This window comes from Malania oleifera, chromosome 11 (genome assembly GCF_029873635.1).
Source record: "Malania oleifera isolate guangnan ecotype guangnan chromosome 11, ASM2987363v1, whole genome shotgun sequence".
NCBI lineage: Eukaryota > Viridiplantae > Streptophyta > Magnoliopsida > Santalales > Ximeniaceae > Malania > Malania oleifera.
The window spans coordinates 22,944,281-22,954,939 of NC_080427.1; the positions used below are offsets into that span (position 1 = coordinate 22,944,281).

At 36.2% G+C, this 10,659-nt stretch overlaps 1 protein-coding gene across 12 annotated transcripts; it reads left to right on the top strand.

Annotated features, from left to right (window-relative positions):
• Positions 1-1,405: 1,405 nt before the first annotated feature.
• LOC131168426 (auxin response factor 18-like) lies at positions 1,406-6,594 on the top strand. 12 transcript variants are annotated; one of them, XM_058127836.1, is made up of 5 exons: positions 1,406-2,499; positions 2,583-2,636; positions 2,758-3,953; positions 5,096-6,012; positions 6,191-6,594. In XM_058127836.1, exons 3-5 carry the CDS (start codon positions 2,838-2,840, stop codon positions 6,258-6,260), a joined length of 2,103 nt encoding a protein of 700 aa, XP_057983819.1. In that variant the 5' UTR covers positions 1,406-2,499; positions 2,583-2,636; positions 2,758-2,837; the 3' UTR covers positions 6,261-6,594. The 12 variants fall into 12 exon arrangements, with proteins under 12 accessions (XP_057983819.1, XP_057983814.1, XP_057983811.1 ...); XM_058127837.1 differs by having other exon boundaries at positions 1,622-2,499; positions 5,096-5,910; XM_058127835.1 differs by having other exon boundaries at positions 1,622-2,499; positions 2,809-3,953.
• The last annotated feature ends 4,065 nt before the right edge of the window (positions 6,595-10,659 follow it).

Consider the following 10,659-nt stretch of genomic DNA (forward strand, 5'->3'; position numbering starts at 1 on the left):
ACAATAAAGATAATACATAATTTATGGTAGTGAAAAATAAATGGGTGACATTCATTAATTTTTTACTTTTTATAACACAACATATGTTATAGACAATCAATTTTGTAGATAAAAGAACCTTAACCTTCATTTTTTCTATAAACGAGACTAAGTTTCAGACATTGTTTTAATTATTATTTAAATGAAATATAACCTAATCACTATTTAAAAATATTTTAAATTCATTTTAGTTTTTAAAATATAATAGAATAAAATATATTTTTTTATTTTTTAACTAGTATATTAATTAAAAAAAATTTCTTTTCTCTTTTACATAGGTGTAACTTGTAATTAACATACCCATTCATCCAATTCCAAATTAAGGATTTAGAGAAAAAGAAAAAAAAAAAAAAACCTAGAGTGAGTGGTCACAAATCACAAGCAATGTGTGAATTACTAATTAATTGATTAAGTAGAAGAAGATAAGAGGGTGGTCAAAAAACCAAAAACCCATGGTCAAGAGAGAAAGAGAGAAGAGGGGACAAGACCTTTTCCCAAGGTATTGTTGTTTGTTTTTAATTTTTTTTTCTTATATATAATAGAGATTGCATTTATTAATGAAGAAGAAATGACAATGCAAGCTTGTCTTGTTTAATTTGAGTTCCCACATTCCACCATACATGCCATGGTTTCTACCTAGGTTTATTATTATTAAACTACTATCAATTAATTAATTTTAGTTAAACAAAGAGGGCGTAGGAGAAAAAATCAAAGAAGTAATAAATATGAGTTGTGTTCGAGTACATATGCTTTTGTAGGAAAAGAAGGAGGTGAATTAGAGTTGACGTTAAACAACGTCAAATGACAATGAAAGAAGTGAAGAATTGGGAACCAAGTAAGTAGGCGAAGTCCAATAATTTTGATTTTTTTGTTTAAAGATCCAAAGTTACGAGAAATGTGGGACTGTTCATGCCCAGATGCTTCTGCCTTCCTCTCGAGAAAAATTATGTCCTGTCAAATGATCGTTGTGACCCTCTAACTAATATTTTAAGACCAATAAAGTTATGTTAAATGTTTTAAAAGAATATAAGTATACAAATGTTACATACTTGTTGAAAATAATTGATAAGAAAATTATATTAATTCACGAAAAGAATTTAACTTTTTTCTGAACATGTCAACTACTTTTTTCACTTCATCACTCTTTCACTAATTCACTCATAAGATAATTCTTTTTATTCATTTTGAAAAAATTAAGCACCATCTTATCTTAGATTTAAAATTTATCAATCATAAAATATTATATTAATATTTAAATCTATAAAACTAATATAGGGGCTTTATTATTACTATTAGAGTTCATAGTAAAAAATTATTATTTTTACTTGTATGCATTTAAGTACGTGACATTTATAAGACACTTCACACAACTCACGATATTAGGAGATCTTGCCATACTGTGAATCAAAAGAAATTTTTTTTTTTTGATTAATTAAAACAATAATTGAAAAGAATAATAAGTATTAAAAAATCAGTTGGATTGGGAAGGAGAATTGACAATCAAAATTTAATGTTTGTTTAATAATAAAGTACAATTAAAAAAGGGCAATGGTTCTGCTTCCTTTAAGATCTTTGTTGTTTTGCTGGCTTCTGAAGATACACACAGGTTCTTCAGATCCGAAGAAAAAGGTAAGAAATTCAAGCCGGGTGAAGTGGGTGCGTGTGTGTGTGTGAGAGAGAGAGAGAGAGAGAGAGAGAGAGAGAGAGAGAGAGAGAGAGAGAGAGAGAAGCGTGTTGTGATAATTTTGGATGATTTTTTATTCTGGGGAAGCTAGCTTAAGGACTGATGATGAGGATGATCCAAAAGGCATTGAATGAATGTTTGAAATTTGAGTGCTGCTGTGGCGTATCAGTGTGGAGTTTTCTGTGAGGGAAAATGGGGTTTTCGTTTTTTGTTTTTGTTTTTGTCAATTTTCGGTGTGGGAGTGTCGGTCATGGGGTTGGTGATGGTGTTGCTGAAAACGCAGAATATATGATTATGGCGATGAAGAAGCAGCATAATGTTTCCGTGTTCTGATTTCGGGAAATCGATGGGGTTTTGGGTTTGGGTTGAGTGATGGTCTGGTGAATTCATGGCCTGTCGTAAATTAATTTCTATCTGATTTTTTCTTGGTGTTGAACGGGATGAGTTCTGGAAGGAATTATAGCCTTCGAACTCTGTGAATCGGTGTTTTCCGAGTCTCTCGTGATTTTCTGCGGAAATCTGACTCCGCACTCTGTAGAAACAGTTGGTATTTACTTGAATCTTGGGGCTGAAGCCTTAGTACCAGTCTGCGAGATTTACTATTTGCTGTGAGAGTTGGGGCTTTCCTTCAACATTAGCGAAGGTGAAAGAAGCAAAGCTGGTGAACTGAGCTTTTCCTCTTCAACTTTTTTCATCAAGAATCCGTGGAATTGTGGGTTTTGGCTCGCGACTCCGCCAGCGCTGAGCGTCGAAGATCCTCATTGCAAATCTTACTAGTAAGGATTTTTAAGGAAACTTTCATAATTAGAAGTTTTGGGCTTCAAATTGAAAGTTCTAATTTGTTTTCATCTGGGTGGAGGTGCGGCGCGAAGATTCCTATTTTCTGGTTCGCTTCGATCGTATGATTTATAGGGTAAGAAATTTCCAGTCGAAATTTATTGAATGAATGAATATTATCATTCTCCGTATGTTTAGTTTCGTTTCTACTGTCTTTTTTTTGACTTTTGATTCGTATGATAATGTTCCTGTGGCAGCATTTACTGAGATATAAGCGTCAATAAAGGGTTTTTTTTTATGCATTGAAGGCTTTTTGATCACTGTAGTTTTGTTTACGATGATTACATTTATGGACCCAAAAGAGAATGTAAAAGAGGTGGAGAAGTGCTTGGACTCTCAATTATGGCATGCCTGCGCCGGAGGAATGGTGCAAATGCCTCCGGTGAATTCAAAAGTGTTTTACTTCCCTCAGGGCCATGCGGAGCACGCCTCCGGATCGGTGGAATTTAGGAACTGCTTGCAGATTCCGGCGTATGTTGCTTGCAGAGTATCAGCCGTGAAGTTCATGGCAGATCCCGAGACTGATGAAGTTTATGCAAAGATCAGGTTACTACCCATCAGTGGTAATGAGCCTGTTTGTGATGGCGATGGAACTGCAGGGATTCACGGGCCTGAAGGTCAAGAGAAGCCCACATCGTTTGCGAAAACATTGACACAATCTGATGCCAACAATGGCGGAGGGTTCTCTGTTCCCCGCTATTGCGCTGAGACAATCTTTCCCCGGCTGGACTACACCGCTGATCCTCCTGTCCAGACCATCCTGGCCAAGGACGTTCATGGCGAAACATGGAAATTCCGGCACATTTACAGAGGGACACCACGGCGTCATCTTTTGACAACCGGATGGAGCACTTTTGTGAACCATAAGAAGCTGGTGGCAGGGGATTCCATTGTGTTTTTGAGGGCAGACAATGGGGATCTTTGTGTTGGGATCCGCAGGGCAAAGAGAGGCGGGGGTGCGTCGGAATTGGCATCTGGTTGGAATCCAGCCGGTGGAAGTTGCACCGTTCCTTATGGCGGTTTTTCTGCTTTCTTAAGGGAAGATGAGAACAAAGTAATAAGAAATGTGAATGGCAACAGTCCATGCTCCAATGGGAGTTTGATGGGCAAGGGGAGAGTGAGGCCTGAATCTGTTGTTGAAGCTGCAACGCATGCAGCCAATCGGCAACCCTTTGAGGTTGTTTACTATCCTCGAGCAAGCACGCCGGAGTTCTGTGTGAAGGCTTCCTTGGTGAAGGCAGCATTGCAGATCCGTTGGTGTTCAGGAATGAGGTTTAAGATGGCCTTTGAAACAGAGGATTCTTCACGCATTAGCTGGTTCATGGGAACCATATCTTCTGTTCGGGTTGCTGATCCCATCCGCTGGCCTGATTCACCTTGGAGGCTTCTCCAGGTACTGTGCCATCTCTTCCCCAGTATGATTCTCCATCTTCATTTGACTTATTTTTCTTCTTTTTTTCTTTTTTGATCATATGGTGTTTTCTTTTTTGTTTCCACACGGTTCTCGATATGTCTGTTGTGATGAGGTCAAGCTTTCTTTGACAATTTCATGCATCATGGTTTTCTTCCTTTTGGCACATCCTAACCAGTCTGTAAACATATGTTAAAATCCTATTTGCCTTCTTTTGTATTTACCCAGCTGTGCTTGCCTTTGCATATTTTGTTGAGTGAATTTGCTCATGGGAAAATTATGTGCTTAATTTGAAAATTACGCTGCCATGACCACTTCGTGTGAAATCCATCTGTGGCTAAGAACTTCATCAACTGCCATACTTCCATTGCACTTTTTTATTTGCATTTATATTCTGTTGTAATCCCTTCAAATAGGATATATTTCACCATAAATGTTCCGGATTACCTTTCATGATCCATGCGTTGTTACTACATGCTCCCATGGTCCATTCATTGCTCATAATTGATTTGGTTTTCCCTTTGGGTAGATCTATGGATCCATCAGCATTGCAGTATTGTGCCTGCATCATGTTTTAAAACCTTGCGGCTTCTGGGTTTGTATTTTTGGATACCAAGTATTGTCACCTCTTACCCTTCCCTGTTCTGGCTAATTAACCGGAGCTATAACATGGTAATATAGTGTATCATTCTCAGTTTATCCAGTGTCTTGCATGCATATTTTTATATTATTGTTAAAAATAGACATGAATTGTTTACCATGATTGGATAAGGTAGCAATGTAGCATAGTCCTCGAAAATGCTTCTAAATACATGAACGAACGAAATTGTTGATGAGTTAACGTAACCTTAAGTAACCATAGACTAAGTTGAAAACACTGAGATGTTCTCTTATAGAAATTTGAGGTTCATACCTCTACAAATTGCTACACAGGTGTTCAAATGCTTTGGTTTCATGTTTTATGATAGAGCTAAGTGATATATCTAAACTAGGATTCTTTTTCAATAATCTATTTAAATTGGATAGATGTTTTACTAGCTTAAATTAAGCTATTTGTCACCCATTTGATTTTTTTCTTGACCTCGTATAAGATTTGAATAGTTTCATCAAGTAATATGTTGCAGGTGACATGGGATGAGCCGGATTTGCTTCAGAATGTGAAACAAGTTAGCCCATGGCTGGTGGAATTGGTATCGAACATGCCCCATATCCAACTATCTCCCTTCTCACCACCGAGGAAGAAGTTGAGACTTCCACAACACCTAGATTTTCCCCTAGATGGTCAACTTCCGATGCCACCGTTTTCCAGCAGCCTCCTTGGGCACACCAGCCCTTATAATTGTTTACCCGAGAACATTCCTGCCGGCATGCAGGGAGCCAGGCATTCTCAATATGGTTTATCTTTATCAGATCTCCACCTTAATAAACTGCAGTCGAGTTTGTTTCCCACCGGTTATCCACTATTTGATCATGCTGCTATGCTCACAAGATCTTGCAGTAGCCCGACAATTCAAAACCCTTCTGGCAATGAGAATGTATCTTGCCTGCTAACCATGGGAAATTCTACCCAGACTCCAAAGAAACCTGATTGTGCGAAGGCACCACAATTCTTACTATTTGGTCAACCTATACTAACTGAGCAACAGATATCTCTAAGTTGCTCTAGGGATACAGTCTCTCCCGTTCCTACTGGGAATAGTTCATCAGAAGGGAATTCAGACAAAGTTGCAAATTCTTCTGATGGGTCTGGATCTGCACTTAATCAGCATGGCTACCCGGGGAGCTCATCTTGTGAAGGGTTCCAATGGTATAAAGATAACCGCCAAGAGATTGAGCCCAACTTGGAGACTGGTCACTGCAAAGTTTTCATGGAGTCGGAGGATGTTGGTCGCACCCTTGATCTCTCATTGTTTGGATCATATAATGAACTGTACAGAAGGTTAGCAGACATGTTTGGTGTAGAAAATTCTGAAATGCTAAGCCATGTGCTCTACCGAGATGTCACTGGTGCAGTCAAACATCTCGGAGATGAGCCCTTCAGGTGTGATCGAGTTGTTCACATTACTTTTTTTTGCATCTCTCGCAAATATCTAAGCAGCTTGTTAGAGCTTAAGGGGATAATCTTTGTCTTATTTATTTATCTTTTTTTTTTTTGAAGGGGGTGTCATTTTTCCAATTATAACATGATCTACATTTTTTTTTTCTTATTGTTGTTGCAGTGACTTCATGAAAACTGCTAGACGGTTGACGATTCTCGTGGATTCAAGCAGCGACAATGTAGGAATGTAGAAAGAAAAATAAATGTCGATTGTCAAATGTACAGCTGGATGACCAAGTGTTTAGCTGCAAATTAAGCTGACCTTTTAAGTTGTTGGGGGACGGATATCCTTTGATCCAATTTTGGACTTTTCGAGAGAAATCCCCTCCTAAACTCTTGACTTTCTACTGTGTTGTCCAAGAAGCAATCTTTGAATTTTGAAGTTTTTTAGTGCCGTTGCTGGTCTATCAATTTGCTGGTATTGTTTGTTGGTTTTGTTCACACATGTTGCAAATACTAATTATGAAGTCTTGGCCCAGTATGTAGACTTTTGCAAATTGATTGATTTGTTCTAGATGCTTGAAATATGGTGTACTCCTGCCTTTTGAGTGCAAAACTCTCTCTCTCAAGTTTAAGCAAGTAGTTGTGCACTTCTCTTTTCTTCCTGTTACGATATACAAGACTTCAATGTGTGCTCAACATATTTCAGCAAATGATTTTTGATTCAGACATTTGCTTCAAATAAATGCATTCTCACTCTCTCTCTTCTCTCTCACCATTATACCCTTAATGGACCCTAACTCTGCCCAAGATAAATAAATAAATAGCTAACTTAAGTAGGATGGGGGCATTAACATTGCTGTTGCATCATGACATCTATGGACCCAAATGGGGCAATGGGTACGTGCCATTCTTTGGCTGGTTGTGCTTGCCCAGAAAACACCCCCCCCCCCCCCCCCCCCCCAAAAAGATTCATGACTTCACTCATTATTTTTCCCAGAAGCCAAACAACTTGTTTCACGGAAAAGTTAAAAAGGAAAATCCCAAAAGCAAATCTGAGGCTGGGCAGGGAAGTTGACTCGAATGCTTTTCGAAGGGGTGGAAAGGTTGGTTGGTTAAGAAGATCAGATTACGTTGATAGTTCCCTGGGACAAAAATAATCAACAAAGTCAAAGATCACCCAACAGGGAATGACTATTTCTCATCCCAAGTAAACTACTAAAGCTACAAAATAGGCTTCAGCCTCGCCCTCACATGCTTCCTATGCTGCCCATCTACCTCCATCTATATAGCATAATATATTCTTCCCCTTTAAATTAATTAAGTCACATCCTATCCTAATGCCGCAAGTGTGGGGTAATTAACTAAACAATTTAATAATCGTTTAATTAAATTATTAGGGCAACTATAACTTTGAAAAAATTAATATCAACAAATCATAAGAGGAAATTAGGTGATGAGGTAGCCGCTGAGCTGGAAAGCAGCATTGCACAGTGTCGCTACTCCTCTTAGTCTTAGGTTGCAGGTCAAGTGGGCGCACGTGGGAGAGGGTGGCCCCACGTGGGACCCGCGACCAATAATAATTCACGTGCGGGAGGCCCCTCCGACCCCGGGAAGCCGGGGAGAACGTCACCAAGCGTGTGCATTGCGCTGCGCCGTTTTGAAGATCCCGCTGTTTTTTAATATTATATAAATTGTATGATATATATTTAACGTCAGATATAGCATATTAATAAAGTGTTGTTTCTCTACTTTTCTTTTGTTGCTTAAATACTTAGAGATATTTTCTCAAATAAAAATCAACAAACTCCGACTCTCGAGACTCTCGAACCCTGATATTAATTTTAATATTAATTTATAGTCAAATTAAATTTAATTGAGTTGAGTTCCAATTCAAATTCTAAAAGCTTGCCGCTACCACTAGATTAAGTTTAAATTTAAAAATTTAATGCTTCATGGGGTTTGCAAGTTTCAAACTCAATATTATTTTGAATCGAGTCGAGTTTAAGTATCCCATTATATGGAAATTAATTCCATCATTATTATTAGCACAATGTATTCATTAATTTTTAAACAATCAGTTATATTTTTATATGCCAAACTTCTCAAATTTTTTGAAGAACATTTTAAATTCATAAATATGATTATTACACAAGCATATTAATTTTCAGGAATGAAATCTACTTATGGCATTTCTTATGGTTAAAGAAAATGCTTAAGCCACACGTTTGAGTATGATTAACCGACAACTCTACTCCCCATTTTTACAATTAATTTTTAATGAACTAATTCTTTTGTGTAAACAATTTAAGTTCTCTTAAAACAAAGAAAAATCTATCCTTCTTTGTCATTAGTACAATTGTAAAATGTAAAGATAATAGATAAAATATATAAAAATAATTATTTTAAATAGCTCGTAATTAGCTATGGTTCTTTTTTAATATTTTAAAATATTGTGCGTCAAACTTCATTTTACAAAAAAAAAAATTATTACTGTTTGATTATATTCGTTCAATAATTTATAACAACCTATTGTAAATTATTAAAATATTTAAAATCTAAAACATTAATGTAATACTTCAGTATTTAGGAACATAAATTTTAAATTTAAACATAAATTTATATGAATTTTTTTTTAAAAACTCATATAATTTTGTAATGCATTTTTATCTAATTTCATATAAATTAAAATTTAAAATCAAAATTATTTGTTGCAAATGAAAGATAAATAATGAATAATGCTAGCATAGATTTTATTTATTTAGTTATTTATTTATTGGGTGTGAAAGGAGCTAATATAAAATTCACATGCAGCCTTCAAGTGGGAGTGGGGGGTCAATGGACAAACCAACATTGACCCGGAACACAAGCATAAGCATTCCTTGTGAAAAGGGAAGAACCTAATGACTTTGGGTCACATGAATTCCCAAAATTGTTTCATCTACTTTTTCTCTTTGTTGAAGAGATTATTTTGGGACACTCCCTCCATTTATTTTCGCATTTATTGTCCAGCAACGAGAGGCTTGACCCATGAAATTAATTTTTTTATTTTATTTTTATCTTTAAGGCTCCATTCGGATCAAGGATTTTACTTAAGAAAAGAAAAATAAGGAAGATATACCATAAAAAATAAAAATTTTATTTTAACATGAATAAAAAGTAAAAAAATTAAATATTAATATTATAAATTTTGTTTAGGGTGCCAAAATGGATTAGCGAATCGGGTTTGAATGGATCAGAAATGGTTAGAGATTAAACGAGTTTGGATTCAGACTGATCTGTTTGCTACCGGGTGACTGACATATAAATCTCAACCCGTCTAATTAATAAGTGGGTCATAAACGGGTATCTGTTAAAAACCCGTTTAAAAATATAATTTATTTATTTTTAATTTTTTTAAATATGAAAAAATAAAATAAAATGAAAGTGTGGTCAAAAATGGAAAGCCCGTGGTCAGAGAGAAAAGGGACAAGATCTTTTTTCGAAGGCACTGTTGTTGTTGGTGCGTATTATAATATAAATATTAATGAAGAATTAAGAAGAAACATTGAAAATGTAACTGCGCTTTGTTTTGAGTTCCCAGATCCCACCATACATGGCATGGTTTCTACCTAGGTTTATTATTATTATTATTATAAGACTATTCAATTCAATTAAAGAAATAATAATGGTTGAGTTTGAGGACGTACGTCTTCCTAGGAGGAGGAGGGGAGGTGGAGTTTGCTAAATCAAGTGGCTGTGGAGCGTAAAGCCAAAGGTTTTGAGCCAAAGGTTTTGATGAATTTTATTTTATTTTATTTTTAAGGATCCAAAGTCACGGGAAATGTGGCACAGTGCCTCGAATTTTTTACAGAATTAAAAATAAAAAAATAAAAAAATAAAAAAATATAAATATGTACGGTTGGGGCAAAAAATACAGGATTGTACCAAATCGACTTTTGGTATTAAAAATAAATACCATTGTCGCGACGTCCCGAACCCGCCAAACATGCACAGGTGTGGCTGCGAATTGGGAAAAATAGTGAATTTTGAAAAGAATATTTTCGTGGAAAAATAAAGTGTGATGAAGTCACCACTAATCTTTTGAAATGCGGTTAGAATATTTAATTATTACCCAATTAAGGGTAGAATTGGTGTGCGCTACCAGAGTCGGGTTCGGGAGTTCGGTTACACGAGAAAAAGGTATTAGCACCCCCTACGCTTCCGTTCTTACAAACGGTACCTAATTAATCGAAAATTATTCTAAAATAAATCTAATAAAATTTCTTATTTTACTCCCTAAAAAGTGTGAAGAAAATGTATAAAATAAAATACCATATATATTGTCACGCCCCGAACTCCGAAATGGGACCTAAGGGTGAAAATGTAACTAACCTGTCCCTGTATCTGATAAAACATCCAAAGATACAGTACAATGGATGAGGGTCCGACCTCGTGGGGTTCCCAAGCACCCTAACACATCCAATCACAAATATATACGCAGCGAAAAAAGGTCATTCTATAACATATACAGTACCATACTAGAGTATATATAAGAGCAGAACATGGCTCTACCAAAATGTACAAACGGGTGCCCACATACATCTCAAAATGGCAACCCAACAAAAATACAGTCCTAACATTTACCTAAGCGCTAAACGTAGTACACCG

Bases quoted from the DNA above. Each gene is read 5' to 3' on its own strand.
- LOC131168426 (XM_058127832.1), top strand. From the start codon at position 2,838: ATGATTACATTTATGGACCCAAAAGAGAATGTAAAAGAGGTGGAGAAG. The intron at 3,954-5,095 runs GTACTGTGCCAT...AATATGTTGCAG, and splicing joins CACCTTGGAGGCTTCTCCAG to GTGACATGGGATGAGCCGGA.